This window comes from Ixodes scapularis, unplaced genomic scaffold, assembly GCF_016920785.2.
Source record: "Ixodes scapularis isolate PalLabHiFi unplaced genomic scaffold, ASM1692078v2 PGA_scaffold5__190_contigs__length_132052651, whole genome shotgun sequence".
NCBI classification, from domain to species: domain Eukaryota; kingdom Metazoa; phylum Arthropoda; class Arachnida; order Ixodida; family Ixodidae; genus Ixodes; species Ixodes scapularis.
Genome location: NW_024609880.1, coordinates 64,704,027 through 64,726,967, shown reverse-complemented (window position 1 = coordinate 64,726,967; position 22,941 = coordinate 64,704,027). Strand labels below are relative to the sequence as shown.

At 46.5% G+C, this 22,941-nt stretch overlaps 1 protein-coding gene and 1 pseudogene across 10 annotated transcripts in view; both read right to left on the bottom strand.

The window, feature by feature from the left end:
• Positions 1–437: 437 nt before the first annotated feature.
• On the bottom strand, positions 438–1,604 carry LOC121045807 (annotated as a pseudogene).
• A 2,846-nt stretch (positions 1,605–4,450) lies between these two features.
• Positions 4,451–22,941, bottom strand: part of LOC8028024 (protein cordon-bleu) — a 129,277-nt gene continuing 110,786 nt past the window's right edge. For 4 of the 10 annotated variants that reach the window (XM_042294361.1, XM_042294360.1, XM_040205406.3 and 1 more), the window contains exons 8-10: positions 17,763–17,843; positions 13,013–15,816; positions 4,451–6,718 (exon numbers count right to left, since the gene is read on the bottom strand). In XM_042294361.1, the coding sequence (XP_042150295.1) occupies positions 6,665–6,718; positions 13,013–15,816; positions 17,763–17,843 (2,939 nt within the window). In that variant the 3' untranslated portion in view covers positions 4,451–6,664. Of the gene's footprint in view, positions 6,719–10,440; positions 10,494–13,012; positions 15,817–17,606; positions 17,844–22,941 lie in introns of all 10 variants that reach the window. The other 6 variants (XM_042294358.1, XM_042294359.1, XM_040205401.3 and 3 more) reach the window with 3 other exon arrangements.

Sequence of the window (22,941 nt, the reverse complement as noted above, 5' to 3'; positions counted from 1 at the left end):
GGATATTTGTAACGTTGAAAACGAAACTAGAATAAATGGTTGACTGACGGGCCGACAGATGGAGCCAGAAGGTTATCTAATCTACGCGCGCGCTCTCTCCCTCTCTCACGAGGGAAAGCGGGACGCGTCTTCCCCAAAAACTTCTGGCCTTGGAAGGATATAAAAAGAGCCGCCCAGGCGTACTCGGGTGGTTGTTCGTTCCTCGCGACAGCCGGAGATTGCGTCTTGACCCAAACCTGACCTCTCCCGGCTGAAGCGTTCGGCGAGCTCTGTCGGCCCGCGCTAGAGCAACCTTACAAGTTACTCCTCGTCTGCTGTCGTTAATTTTGCGTGCGACACCCCGTTGTATTTGTAGCTTCTCCCTTTTGGGGTTTTCCTTAGCCCAAGCGCCACCCGGGCCTGACTTGCGACCCTTGCTTGTGTTGTTTACTTCTTCCTCATCTATATAGATATCTGTCTCCTGCATCGATACACAAATACTGCAACACGCAACACTCTAGAACAAACTGTGTGGCCTTGTCGACGCTCCAGAATATTCAAGATATAAAATCTGCCTGAAGAGTTTCTTCAGTAGCCCAAAGGCGCTTTCTATTCGGACACGCGTCTGGCTCAGCTTTAGGTTGTAGCTTACCTTGTCGGGCGTGAGTTTGCCATAGTTCCTAAATAGAGTTAGGAGGTACTCCCTTGGGGAATATGCTGCACCTCCTAGTACATGATACTTGTCGCCCTTACAGATTTGTGGCAAGTCGTCCAAGACAAAGGACCGCCTGAACGCCTAGTTTTCCCCCTGTGCCCAAAAAGACATTAAGGGACTTGCGACCAGAATCACAAATTGCTTGCATGCTGTAGGAGTTGTGTCTGTTCGTATACGTGGATATAATTTTATGAGCGGGGCATCTGGTGTCCACATAGGTGTCATCCATAAACCTGAAAACATAAGGGAAGCCTGAAATCCGAGGTTCATTTATGATCAGTACTTTTGCATTACCCTTTTCGTAACAGTGACATGCTCCACTAAAGCTCTGCTTAAAAACGAAGGCTTGCAAAAGAGGAGAGTAAGGAAAAAATACAAGGTAAAAAACGCGCACACACACACACAAAAAAAAAAAAAAGAAAAAACATGGTTTAGGAAGATGAACGAGTGAAGCGTGAACAGGGGCAAAATGGTTACTTTACCTTTTCGAATTTCGCACGGTCTTTGACGGCGACGGAAGGACGACTACCTCAAGCAGCCATGCGAAACTCCTTTTGTAAGCTCGTGGGCATTTAGAAACTTCGGGCTAGAACAAACAAGATTCTAGAGTCATCTAGAATAATCCAGTCATGCAAACAAAATAAAGATAAAAAGTACAAGCGCTGGCGGGGATCAAACCACATGCCAGCTGCGTGGGAGTCGAGCACGCTGCTGACTCAGCTATTTACACGCGGTAATATCACTGCGATGGCTCGCTTACTTATTTTGTTTCCAGCAAACCTGAAAAATATTTACTTCCCTGCCATATCCAAAGCTCAGATTGACAGCAACCTTCCGACCTAACGTACTCACCAAAGGAAGGAAAGCACATGTTCTTCAGCTGTCTTCCGAGGGTAGGGACCATGGCCATGAGGATAGAACTCCGAATTCTTATTGTCAGCTATCACCAGAGGTCGGCATTTTAGGTCGCCCTCACTCACCCTCACCCTCACAGCCACACTCACCTAAACCCCTCACTCACCCTCACCCTCACAGCTACACTCACCTTCAGCCCCTCACTCACCCTCACCCTCACAGTCACATTCACCTTCAGCCCTTCACTCACCCTCACTGAACCTCGCGGCCCTCACGCACTCACCGCCCTCACGGCCCTCACGGCCCTCACGGCCCTCACCGCCCTCACGGCCCTCACGCCCCTCACTCACTCATGGCCCTCACGCCACTCACCGCCCTCACGCCACTCACCGCCCTCACGGCCCTCACCGCCCTCACGGCCCTCACCGCCCTCACCGCCCTCACGGCCCTCACCGCCCACACGGCCCTCACGCATTCATAGCCCTCACGCCACTCACCGCCCTCACCGCCCTCACGGCCCTCACCGCCCTCACGGCCCTCACGTCACTCACCGCCCTCACGCCACTCACCGCCCTCACGCCCCTCACCGCCCTTGCGGCCCTCACACCCCTCACGCCCCTCACGCACTGATGGCCCTCACGCCACTCAGGCCAGTTTCAGATGGGGCAATTTCGCCCAGAAACTTTACGTCTCAACACCAGCAATACGGGCCGCCCGCGATCACACGCAGCAACCAATTGCTGCAATTAGACATCGTCATCATAAAATTTTATTTTTCTTGCACTACTTAGACAAAATTACGCGTTAAAAACGTGTTTTTATGCATTTAAATCTTGTTAAGAATACTAATGCACCTTTCTGAAACAGTTTATTTCCAAAAAACGATCGATTTCAAACCAGAACCAAGTCTTTCGGTGTCATCATCACCGGCACGAGGTATCACGTGAAAATTTTGCGTACCTGATTGGATGCAGCCGCTTTAAACGTATTCGAATTGCTCCGAGTTGCTTGCTTATTTCGAGCCGGACCCGATCTCAGCAATTCGTGTCGATCTAGGGAAAGCTAGAGAACAACCCGGCCATTAACTCCAAAATTGCTGAGGAAGATGCTCGATCTGAAGGGGGCCTCACGTCCCTCACACCTCACCTCATGCACTCACCGCCCTCAGGGCCCTCACGGCCCTCACGCCTCTCATGCCACTCACTGCCCTCACGCACTCATGGCCCTCACACCCCTCACGCACTCACCGCCCTCACACCACTCACGCACTCATGGCCCTCACGCCACTCACCGCCCTCATGCCCCTCACGCACTCATGGCCCTCATACCCCTTCCCGCCCTCATGGCCCTCATGGCCCTCACGGCCCTCACGGCCCTCACCGCCCTCACGGCCCTCACGGCCCTCACCGCCCTCACGGCCCTCACCGCCCTCACCGCCCTCACGGCCCTCACGGCCCTCACCGCCCTCACGGCCCTCACTCACCCTCACACTCATGAATTTTCCTGGTTCAGAAACTCACTCACCCTCACCTCACCTGTAAAGATGAGGGTGAGTGAGGGTGAGTGAGGGCCCTCATGAGTGAGGTTTGCCGAGGTATGGCTATCACTTTGTGGCACACGTTCCGGGCTACCCGAGAATGCTCTCGGGACTGAAAAAATATATATTTGCTTATCATTGCTGATTAAAGAGTACCACCAGATAATAGCTGTAGTTCGGTGTCATCGAAGCGCCTCACAACGCTCTCCACGAAGTTCGTGACTTTCGGGCGCTCGCTGCCACCGCAGCAATCACCGGTAATCGCGGCGATGGTAAGAAAACAAACTCGTCGTCCTCGCTGTCCAAGAGCTCAGGAATAATCGAGTGCCGCTGCGAGGAGTGTTCGTTTTCGCAAGGTCGCCATCTCAAGACTGCGCGTCTGCTATTTCGCAATCTTCTCGATACCCGCTCCGGGCCGCAATGCCAGATAGGACTGCACCCTGGCGCACCGTCGATTATCTTGGTGCGCGTTGGAGCAACGAAAACAACGAACCGGGAGGGTGCACTGCGTTGATCAAAGATGTCCAGTGCGCATCGGTGCACTCGATCGAAGACGACGGGGCGCACTTCGACGCACCAGTGCAGATGATCGAGGATGCTATAACCTAAAGCTACCGCAGCGTAAACGATTGCGCAACAATTTGAGTCCGATTTCAATCTTAAGAAAAGAATTGGTGTCGATTACATTCTGTGCCTGTATCATGTCTCTCTCTCTCTCTACTCGTGTTGTGAGAATATTCCAATAGTAGTTTCGAACATTATGCTATTCAATATTCGCTTCGCGGTGCGGTGAACTGCGATAGTCGCGCTTTTCGTAGAGTTGATCGCGGTGGGTTAGCCCCGTTGAGTGCGCTTCTCACCGAGCACTTGTGTATTGCGGGGCAGCAGTACTGGCGGTCCGCGTTCATCATGTTTTTTGTTTCTTTATTTAAAATTTGAGAGCGAGAGAATATTTGCATATAGTAAGCAGATTCATAACTTCCCTCGATTACGATACCTGCGACAAATCTGTCGTCTACATGCTACAGTTCATATAGTTGTATTAAAATTAACTGACCTTAGAGGTGGACAAGTGAAAGGTCCGGAACTTTCAAAACTTCAGCTGAATTTTTGTTTAAGCATTGTGCACGATAGTGAAAGACTGAGAGACGAATCAATACTCTATACGAAAATATTCGACCAAAACCACTCTTCGCTTCAAACTCGAAATTCACTACTCACACATTACTACTTACCCTTTTCACCCGAGTATATCACATATATCATATGCAGTAAGATTCAAAGATGGAAAATGTATATGCGTGCAAGCAAACAGTAAACTCCGCAGGAACAGAATAGAGGAAACACACAGACACCGAAGGAGATATGTGTTAACTGGCTTTTAATTTCTTCAACAAAACCTTCAACCAGCGCCATGCGTTTGTTTGTATTTGCGCACGTACAGCAATAATCACGAAAAAAAATATAAATACTGTACACTGCACAAATTCCCACCTAGAAATTAGTGACCCTTCGACACGCATTTACCCGCTCAACATGACCCAGCGTCCGTTCTACTCTTTCTCTGGGCTGTTCATTTTATTTTTATTTTTATAAACGAAGCAAACCCTCCTACAAGGCACCTAAAAACGCATTTACCTTGGTTACACCTTGGCTAGACGCCCCTCTTGAGCAATTAGGATACTAGTCAGTTACACAAGCCCTGCATTAAAAGACCCCGACCCAGGCCCCGACGGAGCACAGGGACACTTCGCCAGGCGCTTTACTCCTATGTACAACTGGGATGGTGACCCACCGACACAACACCGAGGTGCTCGAGGCCGTGGTCACCACCACACCGCAGAATTTGCATAAAATAAACTCGCCGTGGAAGGGCAAAGCCGTAAACCAGGTAGCTGTTCCTCCAACGTGACAGTGAGAGTCTGCGTGATTCAAATTAGCCTTTTGCTCCGTTTGACGGATGAAGATAGCACTGCTTTCTGAATATTGGCCACTGAAACTTGGAATGTGAGGCACTGAGAAGGAGGACGTATGTGGAAATCTGTAAAAACATTCTCGACGTTTGTTGATTAATGTATCTTAAGGCAATATATATTTTGGGCTTGCTTGAATGCCTACTCACTGAACAAGGTGAGCAATTTAGATGGGATGTAGCCTTAAGACGCTTGCTAAATGAATGAATGGGAGATGCTTACCAAACAGGCAGACACGACGGTACACGTGACATTGTGTCACGTCGGGTAGTCATCTCTGATAGGCACGATGCCACGGCAACAGCCAATCAATTATAGTTTCCTGTAATTGATTGGCTGCAAACTGCAATTACAGATGCCACACGACTGAAAAGTTGATTGGGTCAGATTGGATGGAGCAGAATTGGCAGCGCTGATGACATTGCATTCCTGCAATAGGTCGCGGCCGTTGTGACGTTTTGAACGGATTTCAGAACTTTTTACCTCCTTAGTAATGGTGAGATCGCCTGCAAAGTGAATGTCAAGCTTGCCATTGGAAACACTTGGCTATCAACAGCTTCCATTCCCCCCCGTCATATGTATCTGGATTCAAACAAGGACGGCCCAGCTGGGCAATTTTCACTGAAAGTCCCGGAACTTATACGAGAGCTAAGACTGGCAACACTGCCACACTGGCTGCCACGAGCTGTTTGGCTGCTGTTTCCAGCATCTCCCATCCACGGCGCTGAGGTAAAAACAAAGAACCACATCCTCGTTAATCTGAAATCTGTTCAATAGGAAGCATTCCGTCGTTATGAAATCATCTGCTACAAGGAAGCGCGAGAGGGCACCCCGATCTGTGGCACGCATATTTACACTGTCCGCAGCATCTACTCTCTGCAACAAAAAACAAACAAAACTAAAAACAAAACAAGAAAGGGGAAAAAGAGCCTGCCTCGCTAACATGGCACTTGCTCCGCAACTCTCAATGCTTCTCTCCCTCAACACCGCATCGAAGCATCAGCTTCAAAGCTTAAAAAAAGACGTAAAACTAAAGGAAAAACCCCCTTCTCATTGGTCCCACACGTAACCGGACACCCGGGAAGAAAAAAAAAAAGAGTGTACAAAACAACTCTAAAATGGAATGCCGAACGACTCTTCTCGGCAGCACTGCTGCGAGACGCAAGGAAGACAATCACTTCCTGGACGAGGGGGGACATCTAAGAGAAGCCTCGACGGGCTCATGTGTATATGTGCGTGTATATATATATATTTATATATATGTATATATCTACCAGGCTGCAAAGTGCCCTTCGACAGACCTTGACTAAAAAGAACTCGACGAGCAAACGACTCGATGTGCAATGCCAACGGGAGTGCAAAACGTCAAACCTACCTACCCCGCCCAATCAAGGCACGACGAGGCACATTTAAAACCGACTGCCCTCGTCTTCTAGGTACGCGGGCTCGTGCCCGCGTGTGCGCGCTGCTGCATTAACAATTGCTTTCCGGACACCTCAGTGAGGAGGTAGGCAAAACTAGTAAAAGACAGCTGTGCTAGGTTTGAGGAACGCTCCCGGAAGGGCAGGGAGTGAGGTACTGTGGTGAGCCGGGAGGAGCGCACTGCTATGCTGAACGGAGGTTGCAGATATTGAGCTGCCACGCAGGTTCCGTAGAAACCTGCAAGGGACGAAAGAAAAATGACGTCTTGTCATGGCCGCTACAATCCAACAGTCCATGTCACGATCAAACCTGAAGCAGTGTGGAGAGCATAGTGATGCATGCTTAAGCATTGTCACCATAATTTCCATCATTTTCATTAACTGATATTCACAGAAGGAAAGGAATCCGGGAATGTTTGCAAAGGTCACCTCCTGCAGTCATCAACAGCATTAGCCCAGAGCCATGTAAAAGAGTGTCTGACCAAGGGAAGAGCAAGGCACCAGCAGAGTCACATATTTGTCCAGCCTGAGTGTTCATCTATCATTTTGGATGCCCCCGCAGACAAAACTATAAGATGGCAAAAGGCTGAAAACAAGATTGAATTCCGGCTTGGCTGGTAACAGAGTCGGCAGTGCTGAAGGCCCTTGCAGTCACGGGTTGTTTAGGTCATGGCTGGAGCAATATTATAAGAAAGTTTCAGAACTTTCGAGCTATGGCTTACGACCCCCCAAAAAGTTAACGAACTTAAACCCTTGCAGCACTAAAACTGAAGAATGAAATTTGGCTAAAATTTTCTCATACAACAGGTTGAGGTTGGCTAGAACATTTGTCTAAGCGCTACGGCCATTCCACACTCGGCCAATGATGTTTCTTTTTTAGGATGGCAGCAGTTTCACTAATCATTCGAACAATCTCTTTATACAGCCCTGCACCAGCCCAGGTGCAAGCATCCTTCAAAAAAGGAGTGTGTCACATAAGTAGGGTGACCAGACATTCCGTTATGGCCAAGACAGTCCCGTTTTAGCAGTTAATTTCTACCATCCCGTCATTTTGTCTGAATATAGCCAGATGTCTTGTTTTTGTGAAAACCTGCTTTCAAAATCAAGACCAGGCGAGTGGATGAAAAAAAAAAAAATTAGTTGTGTGAATAAACATGTCGTAAAATCCCCAATAAAGAGATAGACGGTGAAAAACATAAGGTGGGCTATCACTGAAAATGAGACAGCAAATCTTTTTGAAAAGTTGATGGCAAACGGAAGGGGCACCCGCTACAAACCACGTGATACGGAAACAGATACCGCGGATCATGGGCACAGCAAATTAGCGTTTCACACGGCGATAAACATGCGGGAATTTGCTACAAACTGCCCTGTCACGGGAAACAATGTCACAGATTGCTGACGCAGCAGATTCGTGTCTCACAGTGCAATAAACACATGGTAATCGACTAAACTTGCGTGCCACAGGAGCTGATATCGCACGTGCAGGTCGCGGACAAAATACGCGGGAACTCTCATGTCACAGGAACCAATATTGCACACGCACCGGTACCGTAGACAACACAGTTGATGTGCTTAACATCACACATCGTGCGATGTCCGACAAGAAAGGGGGGCGGGCGATGTTTCTGAATTTTTATGTTACAGATATTCAGCAAGAAAAACGGGATGGGATATCTATCGGGAGAGGGTGCCCTTACGAGATTTTAAGGTAGTATAATTATGTTACCTCCAATAGAGTATTTTTTTTTGCGTTTTCTTTCACTCCACTTGCCAATATGTTCCGTTCGCAAGACGTGAGTAGAGGGCACACTTTTATATCACTGAATTTGGCATGCCTGGAATTTTGCAAAATGAGTCAGAAAGGTGCTCGGATACTCAACTATTCAACGAAAAGCTCCAGAAAACTGTGCGTTTTTCCGGTAAGCTGGATAGTAGCAGAGCATTTTTTTTCTGTCTTGCTTTGCACCCCCTCTCCCTTTCCCTTTCCCTCCCACTGCCCTTCCCTTTGATGTCCGATTTTCAACTCTGAAAAGTATGGTCATTCTACAGTCTACACATAAGCCCTCAATGGAGGATTACAAAGTTTTATAATGAATAGATTGGTCACATCATCTGGCCATGATGCAATGACTTTGACTTCCCTTGTTACTGCACAAGCATATCAACACTCAGATTAACTGCTTTTCTGCTGCATGGATTATCAAGCTGGGTTTCTTGGAACTCAGGTGCTCCACCGGGATTCTTTGCCCCCAAGTTCACTTTGTCGTCCCTACCCCAAAGTAAATTATTTTCCCACCAGTTTAACTCTATTAGCATGTCTGAGTCCTGAGTCATGCATTTAAACATAACCAAGAGCCATACAGTCCCCTACCAAGTGCATTACTGTTTGCAAAATCTGTAGACTTTACATTGCTTTATTGCAATAATGCCATTAAATCAAAATCAGCAAAAAAAAATTTATCTTAAAACTTTGTCGATATGCAATTGCAGAACAGTTTACCCTCCAATAGCGAGACCCGTTTTGGCAAACTACATTACAAATTGCAGTGCCATGACAAAATTGCATGCAAGATATCAAGCCAACTCATAAGCCGTCTATTAAACACAAAATTCAAATCGAGAAATAAAAAAAGGGCTTTACACAACAACATTCTGTAAGTGGCGTGGCATCCATCTAAAATACATTTTTAAACAAATACTTTAAGCTTTTATGTTAATTAGAGCAGTAGTTTGAATGCTAAAACAAAAAATATATGTCAGCAACAATATATTGGAGTAATACAAAAAGCACCTTACTTTGCATTCCAGGTTAGGGCCAAAGGATGTACTATGTTTTGACAATTTCAACCCCGCTACTCTATCAGACATAACTGATCCAAAACTAAAATTCCAATGCAGACAACATAGATAGCTGAACCTTGTTATAATGAAGTAATATCGAAAGTAATAACAGAAACAATGAGTTCATTTTTCCAACATCACTGTAAAGTAGACCCGAAAAATGGTCCAAACACACCCGCAACCGAGAACCTGTGCAATGCTTTAGCTGCATGTACTTTTTCGTCTTATTGTGCATACTTAATAAGAACTGCCTCTTCAATGCCTGTTTACATAAAGAAAAAAAGTTAAAAATTTATGTGCAATGGCATATTAGCAAGATTTTTAGCGACTTTTCCGCGCTAATTCATTTTTCTTGTTTGCATAGGCTGTCAGTGGCCCTTGCCTTGGCCACCGTACAGGTAGTGGGCAATATTGTTAATAAAAAAAATTTTAAAAATACTTTTAGAAAGCAAAAACAAACACAAAAAAAAACATACAAGACCAATGGACAAGACAAAAAGCTTTTTTATCCTGCCCTGTTATAAGTATACCAAGTTCTTAAAGGTTAAACAGACTGCAAGTTACAGAGGAAAATCTTTTCCAGGTCGGTAATGGCCTTTTGTGAGCACTGACCTATAATCTGGAGATTTTCAAGGCTATCAAAAACTGGACTAGAGATCTTCATTAGTGACAGTCACTAAAAATAAATAAGTAAATAAATAATAAAAAACTGTTCTGGGATTTGAGGCCACCGAGCCTAAATAAACACAGCCACAGCAGTCAATTAAAGAAGCTGTAAGTTTAAATTTTCTGCGTGTTTTGGGAGGTTCTCGTCTTCTGATCAAGTTGGAATAATAGTTTCCGCCTAAACTGCCTTTCGTGGTTTCCTTTAATGTAGTCTGTATACAATTACAAGTCAGAAGATCCACATGTATAACAAGCTTACAAATCAGTGACAAGCTAGGTTTTCCTACGTTCATTTCACCACAACAGCCGTTTGCAAGGGCAAAACTATAAAAGAAGCCACAAGCATTGCGTAACTAGCTTGTCAAAAGGTAGTGCAGAAAGCTCACTCCTGACACGACTCAGGATGCGTCGAAGCAAAAGCAGGTCTTCAATAGTATCTCGATGACTTACTTCCCAAAGTGCACAGCTATTCTGGAAATCCAGGTCTAAGTCACGTCCATTACCTTTAGGAGGGGGTAGACGAAAAACAAAAAACCAAACAAAAATAAACATAAGAAGATACTGCATTTCATAACACGGTATTCCGTAATGCCCGATGGTGGTTGTTAAACAATTAGCAGAGAAATAAAGCCAAGTTGACTGCAAGTCAGAAAGCGTTAAGCAAACAAAGGAAACACAATTTTCACCCCTACTAGCTATACCAGATTTGCACAAAAATAAAGACAACCTTCTAATGGTCAAAGCCTGCACACCTTGCTTCCAGCACTGCGTGAGAAGAGCCAATCATTGAAAGACTTGCAGAAGATAAACAGGCAATGATGTTTAGATCGCATTTGCAATCAACATTTTGTGATCTAGGCATGTGAAGGTTGTGCCCAATAGACCATTTGCGAAATCCCCCAAGCGCCCCGGCCTGCACTCGAGGAATCATGGGAACGGTGTACCCTCAGATCCCTAGTGATTGGTAATTTTGACCAATCCAATGGTTACACAATTTTCAGTGTAATTCGGAATCACACTGAACAAGCGTTGTATAGAGCCCAGGGGCCTGTCATATCACTTTTAAAATTTCTCGTCAATGTCAGCGTTTTCAATACTATGCATGTGATCCATCTCTCAACCTGGCTGAGCTGTAGAAATCTCTTACATTACTATCATTCTCGTACGGCTCCAAAGACACTGATATTACGTTAGAAATGCTAAAGAAGCTATAAACAGCCCCGCTGACTCCAAACTAAATACTGGTTTTGGTTGTTGTGAATTCCCGGCTTTTTAAGCAATTCCTGCTAAAACAACAATCCCGAGAATGAGAATATTGTAAGAGATTTCTGGAGCTCCGCCAGGTTGAAAGGTGAATCGCATGCACAGTATCAAAAACGCTGATTGACGAGAAATTTTAAATGTGATATGACAGGTCCCTGGGCTCTATACTAGGCATGTTCAGGGTGACTCCGAATAACACTCAAAGCTGTCTAACCATGGGATTGGTCAAAATTACCGATCACTAGGGAGCTGAAGGAACACCGTTTCCATGATTCTTCGAGTGCAGGATGGGGATGCTTGAAGGATTTAGCAAATGGTCTATACTAACTAAAAGCAGGTCGCCATTTTGAGCACAAACGTTACTCGCACCTTCTCATTTGCTAGCCTCCTCTCATAAATATCAAGAATTCTCTCCCCACGAGCTGCATGGGAAACAGATGGTCAAGATTATAAGAAGGTTTTCTTATTTCTGTGCAAATATAGTAAACAAGCTCAGAGATTCTGCAAGCAGCACAGATGCACAGACGCACAGAAAAAACAAACATAAAACAAACAAATCATTTTGGCATTGGAGTGTCCTGTACCATGTGACATGACATTGAATATGCTAGCTCCCCTTAACATGACCAATTCAACAACACCATTTCCTCACAAAGCTTGCAGAGACTGCATGCTCATTTCTTTGTAAAGTATAAGCTTAGTAAATATGAAATGTTCCCCTCAAAACTTTTTACGACCGATACTTTCTAATATCAGCCTGAGAAAGCATGAGACAAAGAATCTGCCCATTTTAGAGGCTGCTCCTTGCTTTCGTAAGGCTATGTTGAGCCAGTTCACTGGTTCTCAAACTATAGTCGGTGACAGGTCAAAAACGAAGTGGAAGCTCCTGTCACCCCTTTCCACTTCAGCAGAGCGAACGGTGAAGAGGAGGTCGCCTCCTCTCCAGCGTTCGCTCTACTAAAGCGGAAAGAGGTGAGACGAGCTTTCACTTCGTCCTTGACCTGTCACCGGCTATGGGCTACTATGATTCCAGAAATTTTTGAATTTTGTTTTAATCACCTACCCCTAAATAACCAATCATTTGCAACTTATGACTACTTTCCGCATGATAGAGCTACGTGCTGGTCTATTTGACACAGTCAGGTTATTTCATCTTTCTCACTAAACATGTACAACACAATATCTTGCATTCCACATATTTGCTGTGTCCTGCATCAAAGCAATAAAAAGGATTCACAAGTCTCAGAACAGCACTCACACAAGAGTGCTAAACAGAGCAGAAAGTACCCATTTCAAAGTAGCTAAAGGTTCCTCAAGGAAAGCATGTGTTGATCCTATTCGATAAACTCGGAGATGCACAGAATGCGTTGTGAACGAGCCCGGCACATGCTGTGTGTATGTGCAAGAGACATCATGAAGTACGTGACTCATGACTCATGACTCAAGTCACATGACATCATGACACAACATAGCACTGTGACATCATGTTACTTTATGATATCGCACAATGTCAAAATATCACGTGAGATCAGGATGTCACGGTTTCACGTAATGTTACGGTGTGACGCTCCAGTAGCTTATATGACTTTGATCTATGTGTCGGTTGACCATGACGTGTCATTTCTCTCACGCAACCTAACCCTATAGCACATTCTGAAAAAAAAAAAAAAAAAAAAAGTCCGATTTTTTTTTTTTTTTTGCAAAAAAACAATGATTACAATCCAAAGAAAGTCGCAGAGCTAAGAAAAAAACTACCCACCTTTTTAAGAGCTCGTTTCCCGCCAAAGTTGCGAATCTCGTCCATGAGCACGTCCCGAGGGTCTACCGTGGCGACCTGCGCCTTCCTCGGAGCTGCGTGGACTTTGGGTGCCACCGCCGGTTTCACCGTCACATGGGTCACCTTCTCCGCTTGCACCTTGGGCTCTCTCCCCTTAAAATTTCTGCTAACACTTTTCGGGTGTCCGTCCACCTCGTAACTGTTCGTCTGGGCGTGCCCGTTTAACTTCGCAGATGGAAAAGGCAGTGGTGGTGCCAGAGGCGCCACCGCAGCCGTTGTGGTAACCACACCGGACTTTAACGTGGCCTGAACCACGCTCGGCTTGTTGTTACCCAGAGAATCCGGTGACGGTAACGACGATGTGGACGACGACGTCCCGCTGGGTTTCTTGGCGAGCTTGACGACTGCGTCGCTCTGCGAAGAACGGCGGTCCCAGGCCGATATCCGCTCCAGTGTAGACGTCGTGTGCTCCAAGTCTCTCAGCGACGTAACATGAACCGAAAGGGGCCGCGCGACTGACTTTGGTGGGATGGTAGGCGCAGCAAGGTTTTCTTGGGAGCTGCTCCTTTTCGTCGCCGTGACCTGGTTTCCGGACTCCGAGTTCCTCCTTGGAGCGGCGGCTTGTCTCGGTTCAGGTCTTTCCACCGAGCAGACTTCCTGCGAGAGCTTCTCAATGGCTTCTTGAGAAAAGCCGCGCACGACGGGCGCTGCGTAGAGGATACCCGCTGGTTTCTTGGCTGTCCTGGATTTGCCATCGTTGCTGTCTTGCCTGGCAGGGAGAGGATGCAGAGACGTGGATCCTGACTGTGCCGTACTAGCACTACTGTTCTTCCACACGTTCAGCGGCTTGCCACTGTTGTTGCTTGGTGCTGCGCCCGGCTGCTGTTGGTCCTCCCTACGCTCGCCCCACGAACCGAAGCTGACTACAGGGGTATTGACGGAAATCTGACGCGAGAAGGTGCGCCCGTCCTCTTGAACCACGTGCGTGTGAGGACGAACCGGTTTTGTCCGAGGAAGAGTGAATGTTCGGACGTCGTGCGGACCATTCACAGTTTTTTTGTCGCTGACCGTGGGAGTCTTCTGCGACGCTGAGGTGGCAGCCGTTGCCGTTGCCACGCTCGGAACAATCTTTTTGTCCTCGAGGAGGTTCTGGTTAGATGCCAGCTGCTGCTGCCAGGCAACAAATTGCTGCTGGAGCTTGGCATACTCGCTCAACAGATTCTCCTTCTCTTCTACAAACTGAGCATCCACTGCCTCTCTCGAAGTTTCAGCCGGGACAGCAGTCTGCGGCTGCCGAAGATCGATGACGGACATGGACTGCTTTCTAGTTTGGTCGGCGACTTCGCTGTTGCCAAAACTCTTCTTCTCGCCAATCTTCACTGTGAAACCTGCACCGGCATCCTTGTTGGCACTGCCATTGTTGGCGCTAACTTTTGTCACGGTGGCTGCAATGGGAGCCGCCACTGTTTTGGAGGCCACAGAAGTATGGACGTCTGCAGCCATTACTGTGCTGGCTTTAGCGGACCCGGCAACCTTGATATTCTTGAACCTCTCAACGCGTTCCTTAGCCGGATCCCCGCCGAAGATGTCCTCCACGGCTTCTGTCTTGTACGATCCGTAGGAGCCAATAGAGAATGCAACGGGGCCATAGTTTATGCTGCGGCTTCGTACAACAGGCTCATTTCCACGCTTGCCACTCTCGCGGGCCTCCGATTCGATAATGGATGCTTCGGAGCGACTTTCGCTCCGCACAGAAGTTGTACTGACAGCAGGCACATGCTCCAAATGCTCAATCTTGGTCTCGGTGGCACTGGGGAAGGAGCTAAGCTTCACTAGGTCTTTTCGTATCACCGAAGCAGTTAGTGGCATAGTGTCAATGGCCGGGCTTGGTTCTTCTTCTTTCAGAGATGACTTTTGGCGAGGGACGGCTATCTCGGAGGTTGATCGCGATGAAATGGTGACTGTCTGGGCTTGCACGCTATCTAATACCACCGGAGACATCTTGGCCTTGGCATCAGCCTCCTCCGGTACTACCGTCTTAATCGTCACAGTAACGTCGGCAGTCTTTTCTAGATTCTGCTCCGCTGTTGCTTCCGGGACTTCCCTTTTAATTTCCTGTCGCTCTCCAGCCTGCGTTACTGTCGTCTTTGTATCGTGCTCGCGTGCAGAGTCGTCGGGCGATTGCTGAGTCGTCACAATCGTCCTTGAAGTGACAACAGGTGGGGTCGAACTATGCTTAGCAGAGTCTACGTGATCTATGTGGGCTACGTCCTGTACATGCTCCACACTCTCAATGGCACTCCTGTCGTCGGAGTTGGCAGAGACAACAATCTCTTCCGTAGAAACCTGTTCGGCTACTGAAGGCACGAGTTCTACCATCGTGCCAGCCGTGTGAACTGGCGAGGATGTAAGAGATGGCTTGTCTTGCAAGCAGCTCACAGCCCCTTGGCTGTCAGCTTCCGGTTCGTTCAGGTCCTCATGGAAGTTTTCGACAAGTCCAGAGTCGACGAGGCTGCCGTCGTCTTCCAGGTCGTCCGAAGACAATGTATCTTTGGCCACTGCTTGCAAAGGCGAAACCGGCCCATCGGTCACCGCATCCTTGCCTCCTTCTTTAATTCGGCGATCGTCCAACTCGCAAGGCACATGGGTTCGAAATGGGGAAGGTGGTTCGGGAATGGCATACTCCCAGGAGAGACTTTCCGAAACACCGGTCGAGTAAGCGTCTTCTGCGGCACTCGACAGGGTACTGATGTGCGAGGGGGGAACGTACACGTCCGCCTTGTCATCTGAAAAGAAATTTCGTTGTTAGAGCCGAAACCACTTCCTTTGTGTCTTCGGTTCAACCACTCAACTATCCCAAAGAGCCGGCAAAATGTCCTATTTCTACAACGGCAAGGTAGTTATAGTTGCAGACAAGACGAAAACGACAGGGAGGTCTTTCGGTTGTCCCGCCTTCGGTGTGAGCTTCTACCTTCGACAGTGCCTCGACATCTCAAGCGCCTCAAGCGTGCATGCACAGCCCAAGCCGCAAGCGTGCGCGTGCAACCAAGGCACGGTGAGAAGCGACCGGTACATGCTGGGGGCCGGGCGTTTTGAAGAGACGCCGTCCTCATCTTGTCGGCGACTACAGCAACATTTTATTCAAACTGGCGAAATTCTGGGCAAAAGCGGTAAAAATTTTACGGTCAAGTCGTTCCGACAAAAACCGCGGAAGTGGGCTCTAAGACACTTCGTCGTTGTTGCCAGCACCTTACTGTAGGCCCTGGGCCATGCACGATTTCTCACTTTCCTACCAATTCTCACGTTGCAACACTCTACGAGGAGTGCAAGTTTGTCTGCTTCTTTTGCAGGGGTTGTGGTGATGTCAGAATGTCGAGCTCTGATTGGCTCTGATTGAAGGATAGTGGGTAGACCTCAAGACAGCTTGCTTGGAGGTCTACCCACTATCCTTCAATCAGAGCCAATCAGAGCTCGGCATTCTGACATCACCACAACCCCTGCAAAAGAAGTAGACATAGTTGCACTCCGCATATAGTTCTACAAAAGCTAGCATTCATAAGAAAACTGCTGGATTCTCCATCAAAATAATTCATGGGGGAGATAAGGAAAAGAAACTCAAGGGAAACCAACAACAGGTATAAAACTTAACCAAAGATTGGGGTTAATCGACTACAGAACTGCTCAGTTATGCAGAACGGACCTGTCAAAGGCACATACGGTAGTGCCACCGCTCACATGAGCTTTTCGTTTTTCCATTCCTGTTGCTTTCGTGTGTGATACGAAGCTTGAAGAAAGTCTAGAGAAAGCACAAACGTGACGGACGCTCAATGCGGAACTCGGAATAGAAGTATCCGAAATTGTAGCTGACGAGTGCTAACAAACCAAGCTTACTCTCCAGGAATAGATCTTTATGAAATATTGAAGCCATCCTCCTAAGACCTGCTTTCAAGCTTGAATAAAACAAAGGTAGAGAGAGATGTTGGCCACAAAGCGGTATACTGTGCATATGAAGAATTAGGCTATAGACTTAGACTTAAGCTAGGTGGCACAAGCTACCATCCATCACAAAGGGTATAGCCATTGCGGTTCCTCGAAAAACTTGTCTTTAGTTGCAGGCATCTTTCAGCACGGCCTTAAGGCCAACAAGGAGCAGCAAGAGGGAAGAGCGGAGTTCACGAAGACCCACACAAACACCTTGTCCGTGGAGCCATGAAGTTTAGGATGCAAGTTGGGGTTTGCGGTGCGAGTTTGGAGTACAGAGTTTCTGGTTTGGAGTGTTAGACTGGGGATTGGGGTGGAAAGTTGGGCTGCGAGTTCGGGTTGTGAGTTTGGGGTGCAAGTCTGGGCTGCGAGTTTGGGGTGTAATGGTTTGTCATGCAAGCTTGGGGTGAGCTTGGGGTGTGAATAGTTTGGGGTGCGAGTTTGGGGTTTGAGGTAACAAGTTTTTGCTGTGAAGCCATAAAATGTTGGGTATCTTGAAAAATCTGTTTCAGTTGTGGGCATCGCTAAGCCTATCTTTAAGACCAACAGAGCACAGCAACAGGAAAGACTGGAGCCCCTGAAAACCCGCAGCTACCTTGTCTGTGGAGCCACGAAGACGGGGTTAGTGGCCCTGGCTCGGGGCTGGACGTTCGGTTAGTGGACGTGGTGTCTGTTGAGGAGCTGAGCGCGACGGCACCCGAGAAATGCGGTGGAGGAGGCACCACGGAGTCCCAAGAATACATTGTTTCACCTTTCTCTCGTCGCTCGGGCGAAGCAGCTGCATCTTTGATCCGCTCCGATGCCGTTCCTTCCCTCAGGCCCGGATCTTCAGCTGTAATGCAGGCAGCAAAAAGGCAATTGTTACAAATGTTCCAAATCTCTGGGAGACCCGGCTACTGCAAATATTTTGGAGAATGGAGAATTCCTCCTCCACATAGTTCCTCTTGCACTGGCCATTAATTCAAAGTTGGATTTTATCACTGTGGCATCACAGGCCACATCAACAAGATCTTTTATACCAAGAACACAACCTAAATGGAACCAGTTTCACATGTTGTTAGTGTCAATATCACCAGTCAATTCACCTAAAAATGTGATAACCAGCCATTTTTGTGAACATAAACCTTGACTGCTCACGTCTTCATAGTACACCGGCATTACCTAATCTTGTTTGCGCCTTGCACTATTTTGTTTTGTTTTTGCCCCTCCCCTCTATAATCCCCCTGGGCCCTAAGAATACTAGATGTAAATTAAAAAGAAAAGGTGAAGAAATTTTACAGGACCGCACCTTAGACATATTGCCACCCAAGAACAGGCACTTTGCAAAAAATATGAAGTCAGCAGCTTGTAGGAGGTATCTTGATCTTCGATTAGTGTCTGCAACTGCAAGCGCCGATCCACTCTCTTTCGATTGGGCGTTGGCCATGACCAAGAATGCACGGCTATATATATCACACGTTTCTGAACGAGTGAGGTCTCTTGAGCATCCAGGTAATAAAAATGTTTCAAGAGGAGGGAAATTTTGCAAAATCAGAGTTGTTTTCAACTTGTAAAACTGCTATGAGGCAAACACATTAAAAAAAAATTCTTTCACAAGATCATTGGTACTGTACCAAAGATAGCAAAGCCTTAAAGCAGTACAGAAACCAAATTCTGGAGCATATTGCTTTGCTTCAACATATTGCAGGTAGCAGTAAAAGAAGCATCAATATTTTGTTGAAAAATGCAAGAAAACAGATTTTAAACTGAACTAAACGATAACCAAAAACCACATGGTTGTTGGTTATGAAGCTTCGGTCAATAAAATGTTGTGACGGCATCGGCCTCCGACGGCAGCGCCACTATACGAGAAGTACACTCACTGGTATAGATTACCTAGGCCAGAATGTAAAACCGAAGGTTTGGTAAAGAAAGTCAAAGCAAAGTTGGCGAAATTGGATTCAAATATGCTAGCCAATCGCTTCCAATCATTCTTTGTTGTTACCGGCGTTAGGGCTTGATGAAAAATCTTTTTCAACGTCATTCTCGCCAAGGGACGCCAGCCTCTCGAAGTGACCCGGGTTTACGTCACAGTGCTGTTCCGGTATTCGCATTTGTGTGCTGTAGTTTCTGCACTACAGTGTGAGAATTCAGCGATCATCTCGCCATCCAACTTACTCGCCGTCAATGTGCCAAGTGCCCCCGCTTGGACGATCGCACAAGCCTCGCTCAACGAGACCGACGAAAGCGGTGCCGATGGCTTCTCTTCGTTTGTTTAGTGTTCTCCATTGAGACAATAGTGGCGACGTGAGCATTTTTTCGTAGTAGTTTTTATGTGCAATGTGAGAATTGTACAGTCGTGTTCTCTTTGCTCTAGCTGTTCCTTCGCATAGACAATAGCGTCCCATCGAGACCAGCACCAAGCTTCCTCTACTCCGATGCCCTCTTTTCGCTTGCTTAGTGTTAGCACTTATGGCAAGGAATGTTGCAAAATCGTCGTGGTGTACTCGTTTCTTCACGGTGGCGTGACAATGCTGCAGTCACACCGCCATCGATGTGATACGCGGCATGAAAATACTCGAGTGATGCCACCGCCCCGTACTTGCCTTGCTTTCCTGCTTGCTTTAATAAATTAAGCATGCCCACTGGTATGGCGCCTTCAAAGCAATATTTGTTTATCTGTGAAGCTGGCACCCTCCCGGAGTCTGGTCGTCATGATCAGTTGGTGGTAATCCAGGTAGACAGCATCTGCCTCGTCCTACCAATGTTACATATGATCTTGCAGTCACCTTGGAAAATGTGAGGTAGGAAACCTACGAGCATCTCGCCTCGTGCGAGATAACAGATATACCTTAGCCGCCTCGCAACAATGTCGTCCCGTTCAAAGAGCAGCGAGCTCGCGTCCGAAACCGACGTTGCCGATGTCGCCATGTTGGCCAAGTCGCGGAGCACACAACGCACTACGTGTTGTTGTAGCACGCACAACTCCGCCGGCTCTGCAATCTCCTGGTAATACTGTATTTACTCGAGTAATAACCGCACTATTTATGAACAAAGCCATTCTGTCTGCTTTCCCGCAGAACACCTATTCAGCCAATGATCGCGTAGCGCATAAATAACATAGCGAATAACAAGATCGAGAACATGATTCTCCATACAAATGCAATCTTCACAGATAATATCTTTGTGTGAAGACGTTATCTCTCTGCTGTAAACCGTTGGAATCATGCTGCCCATCGCAGTGATTGGCAAGCCGCATGCCCCGCGGAAAAGCGAACCCTCAGATTTTCTTCATAAACAGTGCGGCTATTACTCGACTAAATACGGTATGTTACAGTTCTTGGGCACTCTGACTAAGCGAGGTAGTAGCACGTTGATGCCGCCAAGTGTCAACACTCATAACTATGGTATGCTTGGTCCTAGGGAGGCCCGTGACGTCGCGGGCAAGTTCCAGGCATGATGAATTTAGTGAGATGCACCGCGCTTTTCATTGGCCGATTTTGAAGCGCTCACCAAAATCTAACATTTAGAACAAAAAATACAGCCATCCGTCTGAAATACAAGCATGCGATTGTCATTAGCAGATAGATTTGATCATGTTTAACTTATTTCTGAAAGTGAGAGGTATATTTGAAGTTTCTATTCAGTACCCCCTTAAGAACATGCAGGAAAAACTACTTACACTGGGAACCAGTTGGTTTTGAAATTAGCGGTTAGTATAAACATTTGGTTATTCTACCATGTTGTTCTTGGCAGTGCTGCACTGCTGTTTCTGTTTTAGCAACACTTTGAAGGGTGCGTGTTCAGCTGACTTAGTAAAGTCAGCATAGTGAGTACTCGATCACCAAAGCGAATGAAAAAGCTAGACATGCGTGTTAATTGTTTGCTTTGTCAGCATCTAGTTTTCACTTTTTTAATATTTTAATCGTGGACCTATTCCCCCAACAGTTTAAGAAAGAAAAACAAGAATTTTCGGGCAACGGATGGGAAAACAAGGGCAATCCACTTGAGAAGGGCAACTCCATTTTTAATATGTATGGTATAAAAGGTGAGCACGAGCAGACGATACACAATATAGAGACGACTTTCAGCTAAAGTTTAAACATTGTGACACCTAGTACAGGACAAAAAAACACTACACCACATGAGCCACAAAAGATGCCTCTCTACCATCAACAATCTTATGTGTCGGACTTGAAGCCTCTGGTATTTATACTAGTAGGTGTCAGTTTGCAAGTTCATGCATGCTGCACTGCATTCTTTCTGTATGTGTTCATCCTTCTCGGCATTTGTTTTTAAATAGGGATAACCAACTCGCCCAAGCTTCTATCTTAACAAGAGACAACAATGTTCTCCTACCCCCATATTTTGTAACCTTCAATTCTCAAAGTTTCCCTTGGGTAGTTAAACGACATGATTGCAGATGCTGGAAAGATGGGAACGTCTGAAGACAAGCAAGTGTGTTATGCCCTTGTTTTGTTACTGCATTTTTCATGCTTTCTTTGGTTTCTAACCAGATATGTACCTATCTCAACTACTCTACTCAAATACTGTATTTCCGATACTTCTGGCAGTGTTTGGGTATCTCGCAAATAATTTTGATTGAGAGTATTTGCTATATAAACTTTTTTCAAAAGTCCATCGAGCAACACTAACAGTCGCCATTGCTTGGACACGAAGCACGTGATTGGATCCGAGTCCTCGCCGAATGCTGACGTTAGCGCTCGTGTCCAATACATGCTCAGGGTAGGCGAGCAAGCAATGGCGGACAGGCGATGGCGCGGACTTTTGAAAATAATTACATTTCTCACTATCTTGTAGTCGCCGACCGATTTTTCGGACACCGATAATTCGGACTTGTTCGATATTTCGGACCAAAAGGAGGAATCGTGAGCTACCCGATAGAAATACCCTAGTGCATATTCACAACCGATGTTTCGGACAGCTTGAAGTCCGAATGGTAAATATTTTTGGACGAAATCGTTGCAAGTGATCAGCGGGAAACACCACCGAGAAGTGGCCATTTTGGATTCTATGTTAGCTGCTCATGGATTGGCTTAGTTTGGCAGCGCTAGTTCAGCACTGCTAAGTTCAACCACTAGGTGACGCACTACGGCTTCTTTTTTTCTCCAGCTGGCGTTATTGAAATAATCATTGTTGTCACCATTTTGCCATTTCGCTTTGTTCATTAGCCATTGCAGTAGTGGACTTGCGCCTCTCGCCTCGATCTCGTCTCGGTGAATCATGTTTTCAAACTATGCTGGCTTGGACGTCATTGTCCCGTTTGTTCTCCCACTGCCGCGATGTCTCGCTACGAAGCACAGAAAGTACTCGACCATAACACTAGAAAAGAAGGTAGCAATTCTCAAGCTAATAGTAGACAGTTGCTTAATGCAAACGGTGGCCTAACCTGAACCAAGGCTCACAAAGCGTAACTTGAAGCAAGGCACCATTTACGGCTTTTTTTAAGCCTGCTTATACGTAACAAGTTTTTTAATCTGCTGATTTTTCGGACTGCACTATTATTCCGACGTTTTTCCAGTCCCTGCGAAGTATGAAAAATCGGTCGGCGACTTTATACTGATTATCTCAAATACATATTTCAACATTTGAAGGAATTTGTGGCTGGAATTTTTCATGGGAATGGGGATCGACTGAATCAATTGCGAACTTTGAGTGGAAACAACCGAAACAGAACAAGAAATAAGCCATAACCAAAGATGCAGATTCAGAATGCAAACAAAAAAACAAACAGAAGGAACGAAGAAGGGGACACCAAAAGGAGACGCAAGTTTTCTTCTTCGTCACTTTTACAGAATTACGGAATGCGGAAGGGTTGGTTCGAAGTAGTAATTGAACTACATTTCTAAGTACTTGTACTCTATTCAAGGTATTTTGCGGTGAAAGTAACTTGAGTAGTATGCTAAATACTTTCTGAAGCAGGTATGTAG